This window comes from Balaenoptera acutorostrata, chromosome 18, assembly GCF_949987535.1.
Source record: "Balaenoptera acutorostrata chromosome 18, mBalAcu1.1, whole genome shotgun sequence".
NCBI classification, from domain to species: domain Eukaryota; kingdom Metazoa; phylum Chordata; class Mammalia; order Artiodactyla; family Balaenopteridae; genus Balaenoptera; species Balaenoptera acutorostrata.
Genome location: NC_080081.1, coordinates 75526443 through 75546136, shown reverse-complemented (window position 1 = coordinate 75546136; position 19694 = coordinate 75526443). Strand labels below are relative to the sequence as shown.

At 36.5% G+C, this 19694-nt stretch overlaps 1 protein-coding gene across 9 annotated transcripts in view; it reads left to right on the top strand.

Annotated features, from left to right (window-relative positions):
* PAN3 (poly(A) specific ribonuclease subunit PAN3) overlaps window positions 1–19654 on the top strand; it is a 118909-nt gene extending 99255 nt beyond the window's left edge. For 6 of the 9 annotated variants that reach the window (XM_057532589.1, XM_057532592.1, XM_057532591.1 and 3 more), the window contains 5 exons: window positions 4414–4553; window positions 7077–7206; window positions 7946–8010; window positions 13472–13610; window positions 16717–19654. In XM_057532589.1, coding sequence (XP_057388572.1) covers window positions 4414–4553; window positions 7077–7206; window positions 7946–8010; window positions 13472–13610; window positions 16717–16857 — 615 coding nt within the window. In that variant the 3' untranslated portion in view covers window positions 16858–19654. Of the gene's footprint in view, window positions 1–4413; window positions 4554–5374; window positions 5456–7076; window positions 7207–7945; window positions 8011–13471; window positions 13611–16716 lie in introns of those variants that run through there. The other 3 variants (XM_057532594.1, XM_057532593.1, XM_057532595.1) reach the window with 3 other exon arrangements.
* Window positions 19655–19694: the final 40 nt, after the last annotated feature.

Below are 19694 nucleotides of genomic sequence, written 5' to 3'. Positions count from 1 at the left end.
GTCTAGATTTCAGTTTATGCTGGGGGTGGTCTCCATGCAAACTTTGAACGCGTATTTTCTTAATCGCTGTGCTGTGTTTAGTGTAGAGCCCTTATACATTGGAATATACAGAATTAATGACAGTGTCAGAGACTCCAGCTGTTTGAATGAAAATGCATTTATTTAACAAGGAAATTTGTCCTCAGCATAGATTAAAACATTAATTAGTCAGCTGAGTGAAATATATTAAATGACATTTTACTTTTTTTTCACTTTTTAGTGTGTTAAAATCACACCTATTATTTTTACTTATAGAATAATTGTCCCACTATCAATCCAAAATTTTTATTTTCAAAGGAAAATTTTTGTATTGCTGTTTTCTAAATGATTTTTTTCTTTTGCTTAACCAAAGCCTATCACTCGCTTCTTGTACATTATTAGAATTTGGTTATAGTCTGACTTCATCATAATATTGTGGACTTAGGTCCCATTTTGTTCTTAGCTATTTAGTTTTTATTTCTTGATTTACACAATGTGTAGGAGAGTAAGAACCTACCTCTGCAAGGAGCGTTAAGTGTAGTTGCTTTTGCTTTGATTACCCTGTGCAAGTAGTGTAGCTATTTAAAGTAAATATTTCGTATCATTCAGTTTGTATTCATATTTTTTGGAGGGTATGCAGTTGTCATTTTAAGACAATGTTAGTTTCTTTCATGTAAGAGATCTTTGTTGTTTCTGAACATTTATTAACTTACAGAGGTTTGATGTAAGACAGAATCTCTTGTTTACATGGAGAAACAAGGAGGAGAATACCTTACCTTCCCACTGTCCTTCTCATTTCATTCCCTTTTCTTTAAATCTTTGAAAGATTTTAGTTCACTTTATGAGACAAAATTTCAGAACAAAAGGAAAGGCCAGAAGGAGAAGTAGAGTCCAGGTAGTTTTTAGTATTACAGTTGATTCATGCATAAACCTCTTCCTTTGCTACTGGACCGTGGACAGTGCAGTCCCCAGACTTAGAGCCACTCATCACATTCAATTGTATGCAGCCTTTTCACAGCTTCTTCCCCTCTGCTGGTGCCCACCTACCCCCAGCAGCAGCCAAGCTGTTCTGGTTGGTAGCGCCATCTAGTGGGCTCTCCATGGAAGAACCTGGCTACCCCCCAACCCCAGCCCCCAGCCCCCAGCCCTAGCAGCTTTCTTCTGCAGAAGGGAATTTGCTCCCTCTTTCTTATCTAGGTTGGTTGTTTCTTAGCTGTTTTCCTGCTTATCTTCTGTCTTATACTTAGTGCCTAACTAATTGGCTCTGAAAATTTTTCTTCATAATCTTTGTGCTCCTGAAAGTGACTGGTTATTGACTGTTAAAATACTAGTGATCTTTATATATCCAGGAAAATAATATTAAACTTTTAAAGAGAAATCAGACATTATTTAGAACCAGTGCCATCAACCTCTATTGCAAGTATTTGGAAACCCCATGTTTCCAGTTTTGTTTTTTACGTGCAGTCTCACGGTATCTCTTCATTCTTTTCTATTCTGAATAGTTCCTTTTTCTTTTTAATTACTCATATAAGATAAGACTAGTTTGATTTTGTTTTTCTGTGAGTATCACATCAGTGTTGTTTTCCATTTTTTATTTGCAAATGTCCGTTATTGGAGTTATATTATGGGTTGTGTAGTTAGTTACCTTGAAAAACAACTCTTCGTAAGAAAAAATAATCCCAGAGTTTCAAAACAAATAACTTTAAAGTAAGGATTTGGGGCAACTGATTGGTGAGTTAGGAACTGCCTTCATTCATAAACTTAGGCTACTTTCAACCAGTTGTCACCCTCCCTTTATTTTTCAGTGGTAAAAGTTGTATCAGGTTTTCTTTTCTTTCCTTTTTTTTTTTTTTTTGGAGTGGGTATATATGTGTAGATTTTCCATATAGCTTATAGTAAGGTAAAGGAGAGAATTAAAGGTATCCCAAACGGGGGATTGCGATTTTACAGAGAAGAGGTTACATGAGAAAGGAGTGCATTGTTTCTTGTAGTCTATTTTTCATAGTCTGTTTCAGACACGTGAATAGAGACTGACTTTCAGTAAAATGGACATAAATAGAGCCATAGATAGAATCAGAGAAAAATCAAGAAGTCAAGAATCAGGAAGAAACTGAAAATGAGTTGGGGGGAAAACCTCCAGAATTCAACAAATGGGGGGCAAAGCCAGATGGAGGTAAGAAGCAAAATAACCAATGGAAAATTACTTAGCTGGGAAATAAGGAAAGGAGAGTTACTGAGTTTTTACGATGTTAAACTCTCAATTAAGCAGGACTTCATTAACCTCTTTTATTTAAAAAGATCAGTTCTAATTTAGTCTGGATTATGTGACATGTATACTCTATTTCTAAAAGTTGGTATTCCCACCTTGAGTCAGCTTCAGAAAGGTGGCGTTTACACTCAGAATCAGATGGCCTTATTTTTTAAACCCATAACAGTCCTTCAGCTGCCTTGCACTTTGGTTTTCCTATCTCGTAATAGGGAATAACGGAATGTTCTAGGTGGGAGGTTTAGTTACAGCATCAGTTCAGGGTGGAGCTAAACTGAAGATTTTACTGTTTAAGGGTTGGGAAGCTGTGTGTTGCTACATGCTGCTGAAATACTTAATAAACAGTAACAAGCTTAACTTTGCTGATGACATTGGATTGAAACACTTGTAGAAATTTACAGTTAGCTTTTACGAGTACTGATTTCTCTCAATCAGCATTTTTAGGATTTCATTAATATAACTGTGAATGTTTTCCTTGATCTTGAAAATGACTGTGAGGAACCCTTCCTGAATTCAGTCATGGCAGAGCCATCCGGAGAACAGAAACGACGCCACAGTATTCGCGCCCCTCCCCTTGTCACCTCCCCCCCCCCCCCCCCCACCAGCCTGGGCCCCTAACTCTGCCACTAATGAAGTTTCAAAGTTTCTCTGGCATGAATCCTTGGCATCTCTTTTCCTGATAGATTCAAAGTTGTTTCTCTAATCAGTTTTTCCGCTGATTATAGGATCTTAGGCTCAGAGTGTCAGATTCATACGTGCTAGATTTGGATAAATTTTTAAATTTGAACTTTTTAATGTTATCTTAATAATGGAGTTTGTTTTCCTTTTATTCTTTACTATTTGGGTAGAATGTTGTTAAGGATAGCTATATAGTCCTAAAGTTCCATTAGTGATTGCCTTGAAATACTCACCTGATTTTGCAAATACACCATTTATAAACTTCCACGAAACAAGTGGTTCTCAACCCTGGCTGCATAACTGAATCTCTTATGAAGGTTTGAAAAATACCAATACGTAGATCTTGCCCCAGACTAATAACACCAGAAGAGGATGAATGGATAGCCACTGGGTGATTTTTTGTTTGTTTTTTGAGCTTCTCAGGTGAATTTTAATGTAAAACTAGGTTTGAAAACTCCTATACTAAACCAATATTCCACAAATAAACATGTATCCAATAATTAAGATGAGATCTCAGATTGTGAAGATTTATGTAAGTTTTCTGTAAAAATGACTTCAGATGATTTCATTGAACTCTGAACTACTCCATTGTCTCCTAGGCATGTGATCATTAATAGTTCACCTGCCAAGCAGGGCCACCTGGGGTGACCGTTCTGTTTCCCGGTTTTAATAGGTGGTAGAGAGCTTACCTCAATTCAGCCAGCTGTCTTTTAAAAATTCTTTTTGAAGGAAAGCCTCAGAGTGGGAAATCTTTAAAAAAACAAACAAAAAAAGGGTAGGAAATCAGGTGGTTACAGAGCTCAAAGATCTTTTATAGTATAAAAACGGTCTATTAACAATGGCAGATGGAATGTCATGGGGGTTTGCAACATTGTCAGTGTCTAGGGAACGTACTCTGAAATCAGGTAATGCTGCTGCTGTGTTTGGAATAAGGGAATTACTTTTCTTCAAATGAACTCTCACTATATTTTGTGCATCATGGAAAATGAGAAAAGTGCCTATTGTGAATTGTAATGATCACTGTAAAGCAACTAACTATATGGTAACCAACCTCAGATTTCTTGTAATAGTAAGAATATCAGCTCTATTTAAATATAAAAATTTAGAAAAAAAATTTAAAGCAGCAGTTCTGTAGTTGGCATGTGAATTGCTTCAGGTAATGTTTCTTAAAGTATCCCCCTAGAACTACCTTCATTAGAATTACCTGGGTGCTTTAAAAATGTTGGGCCTGTTCCCATACCTCCTGAATGAGAATCTGGGGTGGAGCGGCTCAGAAATGGTCTTGTTAATAAGCTCCCAGGTGACTGATAAGCGCCAGTACCTGGGAACCTTGTGCTGAGTTCTTCAGCTTCTTTGTAAAGATGCTTTTTCCATGCAGGCAGTAGTGTCAGTGTATTAAGTTTGTACCTATAAAAGAAAAATTAAAAGTTATATTTATTCTTTCATGTCAGCAAGCAGATCTGATATCATTAGGAAAAGTTGTGTTGGCTTTGGCTTGCAACTCTTTGGCAGGAATTCAGCGAGAGAATTTACAGAAAGCCATGGAACTGGTGACAATCAACTACTCCTCTGACCTGAAGAATCTGATTTTGTAAGTTTTAATATAATGATCATATGAGATAAGACAGATTTTTCATGAGGGCCTTTTAACAGTGATTCTATTTATTTTAGTTTCCACTATTTAAAACCAGGCAAAACATAATTAAACAACTTTTAATTTCTTTGTTTTTATTGCTAAGTATGTATTTCTTGGAGTAAATTCATAAACCAGTGTGTTTAAATTAGTTATTGATGTTTTAAACATTTGGCGAAAGGCTAGACCCTCTAAAGCTGCATTGGTATCTGTGAGCTACATACGACCTTTTAAGTTTAAATGAATTAAAATTAAATGAAATTTAAAATTCAGTTCCTCAGTTGCACCAGCCACATTTCAAGAGCTCAGAAGCCGCGTGTAGCTTCTGGCTAATATACTGGACAGCATGGACATAGAACATTTGCATCATCTCAGAAAGTCCTGTTAGACAGTGCTGCTCTCCAGAGAGATCAGTATCTTTGTAAAAGCTGTCATAAATAACCTCACCTGCAGCCCGGTCATGTGCTGTGTGGCCCAAACACCTGTTCCAGAAAGCACGTGTGTAAGGGTCCCTGTGCTTCTTTCTCCTCCTGTGTCTTCGTACTTCATATGCTCAGGGAATCCTTGAGCATAGGTCCGAAATGATTTTGGCTTAAGAGAAGCCCACTGTGGACTGCAGTCACGACAGTCTAAGATGTGTTTAACATTGGGGATTCCAGGGGATGGACAACCATAACCCTTATTATAAGTTATTCAAGAGAACAGATGCTAGGAAGTCTCTTTTGAAATTTTTTTCTATGATGTTCTAGAAGCAATTCGAGCTTATTGATCCTTTTCAGTCTCTTTTAGCTTCCAGCTGTTCCTTCTCATCTTTCTGTGTAACCCTGGACGATCCAGTTTCTTTCTGGACTAGCCCTGTGGTATGGAATTGAGGGATGGAGGATGGGGCTTGCCCGCCTGTGCTGTGTTACACTGGCCTAAGTGTCCCGCTGGTGACAGAGCACTGGAAGCCAGTGGTTACCTGGTTCTTTTTAATGATCAAATAAGTTGATTTCTCTTTTAAATAAAAATATTTGTTTCCTATATTAGCACAGCAGTGATTTCTAGCTGTAGCTTACAATACCTAGGATGTCTTAAATAATCTCAAGTTATAATTTTCCTTTTTTAAAAAAGTGAGAGTAAAGGATATAAATATAATAAATTGGCCATAAGTTAATAATTATTGAAACTGGGTAATGGGTACATGAGGATTCATCATATAATTCTCTTTCCTTCTACAAATGTTATGAAATGTTCCTTAATAAAAAATGAATAAACAAAAAGGTCATACTTTCATACTAACCAATAACTAAAATATACAGAGTAGTAAACTATGTATCATGCACTTTTGAACTGATTGATATGAATTAATTCACCTAATTCTCCCAATAACCCTATAAATTAGGTACCATTATTAGCTCCATTTTAGAGATGTCAAAACTGAGGCTTGAAGATGTAAAGTAACTTGCCAAAAGTCACATAGCTTGTAAATAACTTTAAGTATGAGTAGTTAGATACAAATATGTCAGTAATTACAGATGAATAGCTAAGGCATAGATTATCCACAGGAGTTTATAACTGTTCCTTTATTCAACAAAAGAATGCCTACTATATGTCAGATGCTGAAGACACTTCTGAATAAGATGAACAAAATTCCCCGTCTTCTGGAGCTTCCACCCATTATAACGGGGAAAACTTAATAAACATATAAACAAGTAAGATGTTTGCAGATAGTGATAAGTCCTATGGAGAAAATAAGGTCGAATTATAAGCAGAGAGTGAAAGATGAGGAGGCTGCTTTGATGAGAGTGGTTAGGACATGGCTTACCTATCAGAATAAATAATAATAGATGATTGATAATCATTGTATTCTGACAGGTGGCCTTTTGAAACGTGTAATATTTTCCTGCCTTAGTTATAATGATAGAAGAAATTGATTTGGTCTTTTCTGATGTGTTAGTGCATGAAGATTTCTCAGAAATAAATATACCATGACAGGCGGTAAATGAGGTCACAGAGCAGGAGACAGCTTCCTAAAAAGCTGAGGCTTGTTTGACTTATCAAAATGGAAGACCTAGTTTTAGTTTCAAAAACTATTTTTGAAGAGCAATGGAAAAATTTCCCCACCTACAGTCACCCCCATTTCACCCCTCCAAAAAAGTTTGTAACAATCTTTTCATCTCCCACTGTTGTAAAGAAGGGTTTGAGAATGGAAATATGGTAAGTCTAACTCTACCCAGCTTTCCTTTCTCATTTTCATAATAGTAAAACATTTAGAGAAAGAGACATTTTTACAGTTTTTTCCATTGGCTCTTAAAGTTTTCCAGAGAAAAGAAATATAATTACTAAGCTTTAAAAATGAACTCGACTTGCATGAAAAAATTTTTTCCGAAGTTGTGCACACTAACATGCTGGCGGCAGCAGTGCCCGTGTGCTTGGGGGTTGTGTTGTTTTGTGAATTGCGTGGTTGGCATTCAAGTGATCCTTCTCTATTTTGGTTAGATATTTGTTGACTGACCAAAACAGGATGCGAAGTGTAAATGACATCATGCCCATGATTGGTGCTCGATTTTATACTCAATTGGATGCTGCTCAAATGAGAAATGATGTCATAGAGGAAGACCTTGCAAAGGTAAAGTGTGTAGTTAAAGGAGTGTGTACACACCTGCATCTGTGTGTATCAATAGATGTAAAACAGAGTAATTACTGTGCTGAATATAGTACACAGCTGGCTAAGATTGTTTGCAGATATTTTTGTCCAAACTTAGTGTTCCGTATTTTGATTTCTTGGGTCCTCTGGGCATTTGTTTTGTGCTTTTTTGTTTGTGGCTTTGCTACAGTCATGAGACACAATCTTGATTTTTTTTTTTATGTGAATTACTTTAATAATTCTTAAAAATGGACAGCTGTAGGGGGCAAGGAATAAATCACAAGCTTGTGATTACCATACACACACTACTATGTATATATAAGATAGATAACCAACAGGGACCTACTGTATAGCACAGGGAACTCTACTCCATATTCTGTGATAACCTATATGAGAAAAGAATCTGAAAAAGAATGAATATATGTGTATGTATAACTGAATCACTTTGCTGTGCACCTGAAACTATCACAACATTGCAAATCAATTATAATCCAATAAAATTTTTAAAAAAGAAAAAAATGGACAGCTGCATAATCTTCTTGAGTATTACTATTGAATGAAATGGACATGTTGTATTCAAAAGTATAACCAGAAGGTGGGGATATTAAGATTTATTGTTTAAAGGTAATATTGGTACAGGATACCAGTTTTGTAAACTTTTGCTTTTATATTCAGTTAGCTGGAACATTAATATTCTCTCTCTTTTTAAAATGTTTTATAGGAGGTTCAAAATGGAAGACTGTTTAGGCTTCTAGCAAAATTGGGAACAATCAATGAGAGGCCGGAGTAAGGATTTACAGTATTTTACAATGTGTTTTCCATCAAGGGCACTATTTTGCGTAACAAGAATGAGTATACCTTATTCTTACTGGTTTTGTTTGGAAAAAGAAAAATTCTCATGTAAAGTGACCTTAAGCCTATTGTTAGCCATTAGGGTGTGGTTTTTTAACCACAGCATACGTTGTGGTTGTCCTTAGGGATTTCACACACACACATGCGAACAGAAAATACACTGTGTTAGAAATCTCTGTTGTGGTTTGCGTACGAGGGTGCATTTTCTGCCTGTCAGTACTGCCTCTTCCCTGTCTCCTTTCTGAAGCCTGTTCAGTTCAGGTTGCCTTGGTCAGATTAGATACTTCAGATGTTTCTAGCTGTTCTTCTGCTAAAGTGCATTATTTATAGCTGTCGTATCAGTGACGTTGGAAAGGCATCACCATCTTACATTATTTGTTGTTTAGTTCTGCCTTGTTTGTAAGTTAACCATATGTTCAGGAAAGAAGCCAGCTTGATGTTTGTGCATTATACCTGTCAAAGACAGGTAGAACAGTAGTGCAGCTGTTGTGACTGTAGTATAAGTTGCATTTCAGGATTGTTACCTCTGTTAATAGAGATAGGTGACAGATAAATATCATTGCTTGGGAGAATGTTTTGACCACAAAATTTAAGTTCACTTAGCTTTCTTCAAAGTTAAAAGATTCAATTAACATTTTCCCTGATGATTTTTCTAAATGAAGAGAACATGACTATATGTTGAACCGTTTAAAGAAGACTTTCAGCTGCTTCCTTCTGGCATTTATCTCTTTTATTTAAAAAAGAATATGCTTAGAGTGCTGTTCCTTGATTTTTCCTTCAGTGTTTAAATTTTTCTTCAGTTTGTAACTCAGCTAATGACTTTGTTCTGTGGAAGATGAGGCCCTCGCTCTCATGCTCTCATACCCCCTTCCCTTAACTAAGTACACACACATTGTACCGCTTAACCCATGAATTTTGAGATAAGTCTTTATTCAGTGTTGGCATTGTTAAAACAAGGTAAATATCGTTCGTAGCTGCCTCGCATAGTAAATCATGACTGTATTTCCTTTCTTTTGTATTTTGTTTTTAGATTTTTGTTTTCCTGATGTTAATTATTGTCTTATATAGAAAACTAAACAAGTGAAAAAGTATTTACCACCAGTTCATTCCAGACTCTCTGCCAGAGTTCTAAAATACCTTTCCATATGGTCAAAAATAGGTAACCTATCAGTTCCCTTTTTTTCCTCCCCCCTTAGAGAAATTGCACCTGGAGCCTCTGCCCTTTGTTCCTCTCTGGGCTCCTTGCGCTTTAAGCCCGCTCACACTCTCACCTTAGAACCTGAGCTACCCTGCACTGTTCTCATTGTCTCTCCCTTTGTGTTGCTTGCCCTGTTTCTTGCTTTTTTCCTTGGTTTATTCTTTTGATTTAATGAAGCACAGCCTTCAGTAGCTTCCTGAGAAAGGTGAGTTTTTTGAGTCTTTGAAAGTCTGAAAATATCTTTATTCTACTTTCATACTTTATTGATAGTATGATTGGGCATATAATTCCAGATTGTCCTCAGAAAATTCTTTTTATTAATTAAATCTTTTGAATAGATTTTATATGAACCAATTTCTTAAAAAGTAGAAAAGGGTTTGCAGTGAAAAATAAAAAATCTCTCTTTCATACCTGACACCCCCAGTCTCCCCAGTTCCTCCCACCAGTCTTTTATTAGTCTCCTGCACATATTTCCCGAGTTACAACTGTATATTCTTATCACCCCTCTCCCCCCACTTCTAAATACCTACAAATTGTAAACCATGTTCAGTGTTCTGTTTGTTGCTTTTTTCTCATAACAATATATTTTGGAAATCTTTCTCTTTAGATGTGTTTAGTGTATGCTCAACACTATTCTCAATAGTTAACAAATATGACCTAACTTAATCCTCATAACAGCCCTGTGGTGCTGGGTACTGTTAGTATTCCCTTTTAACAGAGAAATTGAGGCATAGAGAGGTTAAAAACTTTGTTTAAGGTCACATATGAGTCGGGATTCGAATCCAGACAGAATGGTGGTTCCAGAGTCCATGCTCTTAACCACTGTGCTATGCTTCCTCATAATTTATGGCCATGTAATAGTCCGTCCTGTAGATACACTGTAATTTATTTCTCCAGTTCCTTATTGATGGGCATTTGAGTTGTTTTCAGCCTTTTGCCTAGTATAAGCAATTCTGCAGGGACTGACTTACTCATACTTAATTTAGCGTGTGCACGAATACGGGTTCGACTGTGATCGTTAGGTCAGCACCCGTTGTAATTTGTGACTGTAATGATGGCTCTTAGACGGGTTTACCAGGCACAGTGCATGAGAGTCTTTCACCAGCAACACTTCTTTCAAAATTTCGATTTTTGACAACCTGATAGATGAGAAATTGAATCTCAGTGCAGGTGTTTTTGGTATTTACTCATAATGAGCATGTTGCCTATCTTTTTGATTCATTTATATTTCCTTTTCTGTCTCTCCAGATCCTTTGCCCATTTTTATTTTCAGTTGGATTGTCTATCTGTCTTCTTGATGTACAGGAGCCAGAGAGATTTACCCTTTGTGATCATTTTCTTTGAAGTTTGTCATTTTTCTTTTGACTCTGCTTAATTTTTTCACATGTAGACATTTTTATGGTAGTCTAATTGATCACACTTCTTCTGTACTTTTGGATTTTGAGTCATAGTAAGAAAGTTAGAAGGCATTTCTACTCTAAGATTGTGAAGGGATAATCTTGTAGTTCCTTCTAGAATACTTAAGGTTTCAATTTTTTCCTGTTCAAGTTTTTTATATATTCTGAACTTATATAGGATGTAAGGTACGAATCCAACTCCCCCCACCCCACCCCCCACCCCCAGACGACTACCCAGTGGTCCAGAAGCTGTTTACGGACTAGTCTAGCTTTTTCCACTGGTTTATTAAGGCAGCACCTCTTTCACACTATCATGATGATTGACATTTTAAAATCTAGTAGTGTTAGCTCTTTCTTATCTCCATTTTATTGTTTTTTGTTGTTTTCCTAAAACTTAAATTTTCTGTATAAATTCTAGGATCAGCTTGTTTAGTTAAAAAAAAAATTTAAAAACCTGATGGTATTTTTATTAAGTTTATTAGTAAACTTAAGGAGCATTTGTGTTTTTAGATGTGGAGTTATCTTAACCAAGATAATGACATGTCGTTGTATTGCTGATGTCTGCTTTAGTGTTCTTCAGTGTTTACATTGTTCTTCATATAGTTATAGCACGCTAAGTTTGTTCTTAGGTATTTTTTCTTGTTGCTATTATAAATGGGAATTTCCCCCCATTCTGTCTTCTTAGACTCCTTGTTATCATTGTATGTGAAAATGATTGATTTCTATAAATTTTGAACCTTGGTACATTAGTGTTTGGATAGTTTTTCACTAAATTCTTTTGGGTTTCCCAGGCATATAGTTGTGTCTTCACATAATGATAGTATATTTCCTCCTTTCTAATTTCTATACTTTTGATTTCTCTTGAGTGATTGTGTTAGCTAGTACCTCTGGTACATAGTTAAGTAATAGTAACGATAGTTTTCTTTCAGAATTTGAAGCGTCGCTCCATTGTCTTTTAACTTCCAGACAGACTCAAAGCCATTTTCTTTCCAAATCGTTCTCCACTCCCCATGCTTTTAGGATTTTTTTTTTTTTTTTTTTTTTTTTAAATCACTGATGTGCAGAAATTCACAATGATGTGCTGGGGTGTGTGTGGGTTTTTGATTCATTCTGGTGAATCAACAGGTGGGCATTTTAATCTTGGGAATTTATGTCTTTTAGTTCTCGGAAGTTATCTTATTGTTTCTTTGAAAACTTCTCTCTTTCTAGAACTCCCATTGCTTAGCTGTTAGGCCTTTGCAATTGATTTTCTAATATTCTCTTCTATTTTCTATATTGTATCTTTTTGTTTTACTTTCTAGGCAATAATCTCAACTTAATTTTGTCTAAAATTAAAGGTTTTTTTCCTAATCCTTTGAATTCTTGAATTTCTGCTATCATATTTTAAATTTTCAACAACTTTCTGCTTTCTAAATGTTTGTCTTATAGCATTTAATTCCTTTTCTCTGAGACTGTCAATTATAGATTTTTAGTGAGTGGGGTTTTTTTTTTTTAATTTATTTAACTTTTATTCTGTTCCCTGCAATATCTCATAGGAAGCAACAGTTTGCTTTGTTTTGTTTCATTCTGCAGAGGATTTCTGATCATTGGCTGTTCATTCATATTAAAAATGACGTCCTTAAAAGCTAGTGGGAAGCTCCTTGTGGAGGCAGAGATTATATAATAGAATGTGTGATAAAGCAGCGAGATGTTGTTACGTATGGTTTTTGTTTGTTGTTGGTAGACTACCAAATGTCAGTATTTCCCTTGGGTAGGTCAGCTTCTCCAGAAAAGAATCTTCCACCTTCCGTTTGTAGTATGAACCCAGATACATGACTGTGGTGGGCTTCCCCCTCCTTGTTCTCAGAATGCAGATCTAATTTTTAAATGTGATCTAAGGCTGCATGGTCTGACCTCTCCCTTGCTTCAGATGTGCTTTTTTTCCTTTAGGTGTCCTCCTCGCCTCTAGTGCTGTCCTTGCCTGTCTTTTCTCTTACCCCTTGTCCTTACTCTGCACCCCTCCAGTTCTGCTCTCTCTCTTCTCTTCTCTTTTCTCCCCCAACCCCATCCAGCTACACTGACCTTTCTTAAGTGTAAGTGCTCCTTGCTCTGTCCTTTGCAAATCCTGGTACCTCTGACTTAGGGGCACTCTTCCTTCCCTAGAAAGCCTTCCTTGCTTTCCCCGGTGAATTCATGTTTCTGTTCTATACCATATCCCTTCTTCTTAATTTTCCCCACTAGCCTGTAAGTTCCATGGGTCACTGAAAACTTAACAGTGATCATCTGGTCAGTTTTCCAGTTCTTAGCAGCTCACTTTCACATCATCACATGATGGTAGGAAACCAGAATCTACCTCCTTTTTGCTTCGTAAACATTTCCCTGTTTTATGCTCCCAGTAAAGCGGAAACCTATCTGACCATCTGTCTCTACCCTATGACCTAAGGGTGGAGGAGGAAAAGGATAGTCTCTTTCAACCTGTTTCTAAAGATATCTGAAGACATTTGCTTTCTTCCCCATTTTATCTAATGGTAGGGACCTAAACAAGGAAGTGATTATAAAATAGGAGTGTGTAAGGGGGGTGATTGCCTTGAGAAGTGGGAAGTGGTATTCATATACTTTCATGTTCAGTGAGATTAGTTTTAAAAAATCTATGGGCAATCTGGACATAAAATTTGATTAAAAAAAAAACTACACACAAACCCTACTTTCTGATTTATTGTAGAAAACAATAAAATTAAACTAGTTTTGAGTCTGAAGTGTAAACATATAGCCCTGTGGTATACAGCATGAGTTATTGAGGTAAAATATTACCTTCCCCCAGGTTTCAGAAGGATCCTACCTGGTCGGAGACTGGAGACCGTTATCTATTGAAACTCTTTAGGGATCATCTTTTTCATCAGGTGACAGAAGCGGGCGCTCCTTGGATTGACCTCAGTCATATCATTTCTTGTCTTAACAAGGTAATTTGTATCTGGACTTTTAAGATCACAATGCTGTTATCTACAATTTATAGAGCTGCATCCTCTACAAATGCTAAGAGACTTAAGAAATTAAGATGTAGTCTGCTATAGTATACAAGACATTTTATTAATAATTATTAGATGTACCTACTTAATAACAATTTGTAGAATTGGAGGATGTTTTTTAACGCCTACATGAATAATTCCAGAATTCTTCATTGTGGATCTTTCTGTTGTGATAAAATGTCACAAAAGGACTGCCTCCCACACCCCTGCCCCACTCTGTTTTATTTACCAAGTGTAGTTTGTTATAACAAACAAAGCAGTATTTTGTGTTTAAATATTTTTTAAAAGTTGAATTCCTTTCTTCTCAGTCATTGTGAGTCCTGCAAGTCCTTAGTTCATGTGCTCTCAGCTGTGGGTGTTAATCAAGTGTTAATAGTAGTGAAAACTCAGTACTGGGCATATCACTAGACCCAGCTGTGATAAATGGGGAATTAGAAGTGATTAGATGAAGTAAGTAGGTAGAGATGTATCATAATTTTGAGAGGTGAGCTTTGTGTTTTTGAAAGGGCCAGGAGACATGTGATTTATGGAGGAAGGGAGGAGTGCATTTTCCTTATGAATTACTTGGAATTACAGAGAGAATGGGTCTCCAGAAGTATATCCTAGCCTTTGTGTATAGGTTTATATCTAAATCAGGGGTTGGCAAACTGGCCTGTGGGCCAAATCCTTTTGCCTGTTTTTGTACAGCCTACAAGCTAAGAATAGCTTTTACATTTTTAAAGGATTGTAAAAACAAAAACAACTAAGAAGAATATGAGACAGAGGCTTGTGTTGATATATGGCCCTGAAATTTACAACACTTACTATCCGGCCCTTTATAGAAAACATTTGCTGACCCCTGGTCTAAACTGTCCCTAAATTACAAGGACTAGAGGAGAAAATACCTACAGTGGCACATGATATAGAGCTGTTGGCGTACAGTGTGCTAACCCTCCAGGTAAAACACGGTGGTGTTTTATTTTTAAGCACTACTTTGCCGTGTTTGAATTTCCTTAAAACTCTTTAGAGAGTATTGTCAGTAACCTACATTAAGACAGAACAAGACTGTATGTTATCATTGAGCTAACCTGGTACAATTTGTATATTCATTTGCCCTTTTCCCTTAAGGGGAAAACATTTTTCATAAGAGCAACGAGTGGAGAATAATTCTACCAGATTTTAGAAAACAGTATCCATAGTATCAAAGCACCGGTAATTAAAAATATGTAGAACTAGAATAAACACTGACAGGTGGATCCTGTGGAAATAAGCCATGGACAGACATCTTAAATGAAGATTATTTAATGAATATTAGGATAACTGAAAATTTTAAGAAAATTCTGTTTCATTTCATAAAATAGGAGTAAATAGAATTTATCCCAAATCTGAATATATGACAATTTTTTAAGTTTGGAAAGCGTGTAATAAATTAAAAGGGATGGATGGCCATGTTGATGATATTAAAAATTAAATTTTTACGTAGATTATTTTGGTGGAAATGATGACAAAAATTAGATGGTAAAATGATTTGAAAGGTTGTGCCTTCAGAATTAGTTTTAAACGTATTTTAATGAATTATTGAAAAAAGAAGGAAATATGTACATTGAAAACTAACAAAAGTAAAGTGAAAATCCTAACGAGAAGTTATTAGCTGGACTTGGGATTCATACTTATGTTTAAAAAGACCTCATTAAAATATTATTGCCAAATCCTGATAGATAAGGATTTGATAAAGATTATATACCGGCATTCACACAGGTGGAAATAACAAAAGTAAATGTATGAAAACATTTGGTAACATTAATAAAAAATGTAAATTAAAATAGCAAGGCACTCATTTGATATGGAGTTACTGGTAAATTGGTACAACTCATAAATCCGTGGTGTTCGATGTCCTTTGGGAAGCAATTTGGCTGTATTGTATTAAGCTATAAAATTACCCATACTTGTTGATTCAGTGTTTATACTTCTAAGTGTTTCTCCTAGGGAAGTAATTCTATAGAAGAAAAAAATTAAGTAGCCAAATATGTTCATTGCACTGTAGTTCACGATACCAAGGAATTGGAAGATATTGGGGGAATAATTGAATTATGGAGTATCAACTGGATGGAATATAATATACACAAATGTTAAACATGACAGATAGGTGAATTGGGAGATTAGGATTGACATATACACAGTACCAGGCATAAAATAGATAGCTAATGAGAGCCTGCTGTATAGCACGGGGAGCTCAGCTCGGCGCTCAGAGACGACCTAGAGGGGTGGGATTGGGGGTGGGAGGGTGGGAGGTTGGGAGGGAGGTCCAAGAGGGAGGGGATATGGGGATATATGTATACCTAAAGCTGATTCATTTCATTGTACAGCAGAAACTAACACAACATTGTAAAGCAACTATACTCCAATAAAAAAAAATAATAATAATATAAAGTTTTAAAATAAGATAGGCAGCAACATAGGGCAATGTTTCTTTAATTTTTTTAAAAATGACTTTCGCATGTTTTTTATTTATTTTTTGGCCACGCCGTGCTGCATGTGGGATCTTAGTACCCCACCCAGGGGTCGAACCCACGCCCCCTGCAGTGGGAGTGCACAGTCTTAACCACTGGACCACCAGGGAAGTCCCTAGGGCAATGTTCTGTGTCGAGCGGGGGCTTCTCACTGCGGTGGCTTCTCTTGTTGCGGAGCACGGGCTCTAGGCGTGCGGGCTTCAGTAGTTGTGGCCCGCGGGCTCTAGAGCGCAGGCTCAGTAGTTGTGGCGCACGGGCTTAGTTGCTCTGCGGCACGTGGGATCTTCCCGGACCAGGGCTCGAACCCGTGTCCCCTGCACTGGCAGGCGGATTCTCATCCACTGCGCCACCAGGGAAGCCCCTAGGACAATGTTTTTAAAATAACGCATGTGAGTTGAAAAGTGTGTGCCTAGTGATTAGTGTTGTAAAATATTTATGAATGTCTAGAGGGGAATGTGACAACATTTAAAAAAATATTTCGTATATCACTGTTGCAAATGTTGTCCTAAAATAGGCTTGAACTTCATATGTTGTGTTTCTGTCTGTTTCAGTTGGATGCTGGTGTACCAGAAAAAATAAGCCTCCTTTCCAGAGATGAGAAGAGTGTACTTGTGGTGACCTACAGTGACTTAAAGCGATGCTTTGAAAATACTTTTCAAGAACTGATGGCAGCTGCAAATGGTCAGTTGTAGTATTTGCTTAAGAAAAAACAGGCGGGATATGGCCGAGGAGCTTAACCAATAGCACGTTGCACTACAGCTGAACTGTTCTCATCATCTCATTTCACGTTTGGGAAACCAGCAGAAGATGAGCAGAGCTGCTTGCACTTGGGTCAGGTGCGCTGTTACTTGAAAGGAAGAATGTTTCACTTACCCTGGAGCTGGGGCTGCCGGTGGGCCACACCTGTGAAGAGTTTATTTTAGATTAAGGAGCACCGTTGGGGGAAGGATGTTCCAGCTTTTGTTTTCTCCACTTGTATATGCACTAATTTTAATTTTTTAAAGACTTTTTTCTGATCTTTGAACTTTTGCCACATTGTATACTTATTAAGGGAAACTATTTGCAAGGAGGTTTTTGGGAAACAATGCTGGGCAGCATTTTTGTCACTGAGGGGTGCAGAATTTGCTCTTTTGGGGATGGGTTGCCCTGAATAACGTAAGGGACCAGGTAAATGACTTCATGGAAGTACAGTGTAGTGCATAATTCTTGTAAGAGTATTGTATGCAAGCTCTGTATGCCACCCACTGTTAGTTCAGATTGAGATTTTTTTGATGTGTGTTTTGTTTTGTTTTGTTTTTAAGAACACACAAAAATTTCAGTGACTTGTTGGGTATGAATTCCCCTATTAGTTGATTTAAATCCTTTCTGAATGAGGGTTAGATAAACAGTAACTGAAAGAGCACACAGAGCTCTTTGCTCCAAATTTAACCAGAGCCCTTTTTTTAAAAGGCGTTTCCCTGCTAATCGGATACATTTACATTTATGCCATTTTTTAACAGAAAAAAATTTAAGAAATTGTGTTAAAGGCCTGAAGTTCAGGAGTATATTGCTTTAGGTTTTTTCCAGTTTGCTTTTTTGTATAAAGTTCTGTTCTTTGAACCACAGCTTTATTATGGTACTTTACACTGGATACAGATACAGAGACACTGTTCAGAAGACGAACTAAACACAGCGGTGGTCTGGCATCAAGAGCTTTCTGAAGTTTTACAGCCTGAATCTGGAGGGAAAACAATCTGCTGTGCCTTTGCAGTCACTGCTTAGCCCAAAGTAATAGTGCTTTTGATAATAACTATGTGGGATATTCCTGAATAAGTCAGTCTCAAAAGTCTGGAATTTTCCTCCTCTTAACTTTCTTAACATTTGGACGTGCAGTTGTCGCCAAACTTGGGTATTCATGGAATTTCTAGTTAATGAAATACCTATACTTTGATACTGAAGACTGCCAAATACATAGGAATTTTCTTTCATAAAAAACCGTAATGAAGACTCTATCTCCTTTCCCAGCACTGAATGTTTTACTAGCACTGGGTGCTCATCATGCAACTATGAAGAAAATGTGGAAACTCAAAAGGTCAGGAAAGACTTCCAAGCACTTGCAACTGATGTTACAGTCTTCAATTTTAATAACTATACATATTTGTAGTTTTCAGAGAAGTTTTTAATATTTCTCTGTCCACTTTTTATAAGCTTTAAAATGATTTTCTCTGCCTTGAGATTTACATCAAGAAAAAGCACTCTTCACCCAAAATCTTTGAAGACTAGAGACACGCTTTACATGTTTTAACAACTGTGTTTGAGGCCACGTTTGGTAGCATCAGTTGTTGAGTTAAAAAGAAAATCAGTTATTGCATTTGATGAGGATGGATTTTAAAAGAACAGAATGCTCAATATTCAAAGGATAATTAACATTTGCCACCATAATGTTCTTTTTTTATGTAAAAGGAACAGGAACTTGGAGACATTAACATGCAAAAGTCTTTTATCATTATTAGCTCATGTATTTGACAAAGAGCAGCTGTCTTTTTATATGTTTTTTGACAAATCATATTGTAATTCTTTTGTACAAAAAAGAACTACTTGTATTCTAGAAGAAATATGAAATGCTTAATTTATAAGCGGGCTGGAGATTTTTTCCAATATTGTTTTCTTTGAAAATGAAAGGGGATCATCTATTTTAGTTTCGGGGTCTGGGAACTTTTTGAAAATTTAATTTGTGGACCAATGTTTTGCAAAAGCTAAGGAAGGGCAGGGGTAAAAATAGGGCTTGATTTTCTCATTCTGTGTAGACCAGCAAACTTCCCTCTGCGAGGCCGGTTCAAATCACAAACCCAAGAGTGTTTGCATCATAAATGCTAGCTTGCTTCAGCCCCTAGTAACCTCAGGACTTGGTTTGAATAAAAAGGTAGACAGCTGATAGGTTTTCATGAGTAAATATTGTCAGCCAGAAAACAGTTGGTGTCAGGTAATACGTATTTTTTTTAAGCTTTGTTTTATATTTATTTTTCATTTAGTTTTTATTGGGAATGGTTTTCACTAGAACTCTTAGTTCTGCTTAGGTGTTTTTTGGGGGAGCCCTCTTTTCCATAGTGTAATTCCATTTAACAGGTTGTCTAAAAGTTAGTCTTTTTAATTCATAGGAAGATTTTAATATCTGAAAGTACTCAAATTAAGGATATAAACTTCCATACCTTCCTGTTATGACAGATACAAGCACAGAAAGGACAACCCTTGAAATCATGTAACGTTGGTCATTTCAATTTTTTGTTACCTATTTTAAAATCTGTTAATGTATTTACTTCATTGTAAATATTTTTGAGGGTACCTTTGTATTTTGCTTTTGACCTTGGTTCTGTGATTTGGATGTCAACAACTTCCCTGAAAAGCACCAGTATGTTAAGTTCTAATGTCATGATCCCAATATGGGTTATTCATCTTTAATCCTGTTTTCAGTCTCTATGTGTACAGCAGTATTTTTAATAAAGAATTACAGAGAGAAGATGGTCCTTTTTTTTTTTTTTGCTACCAGTTC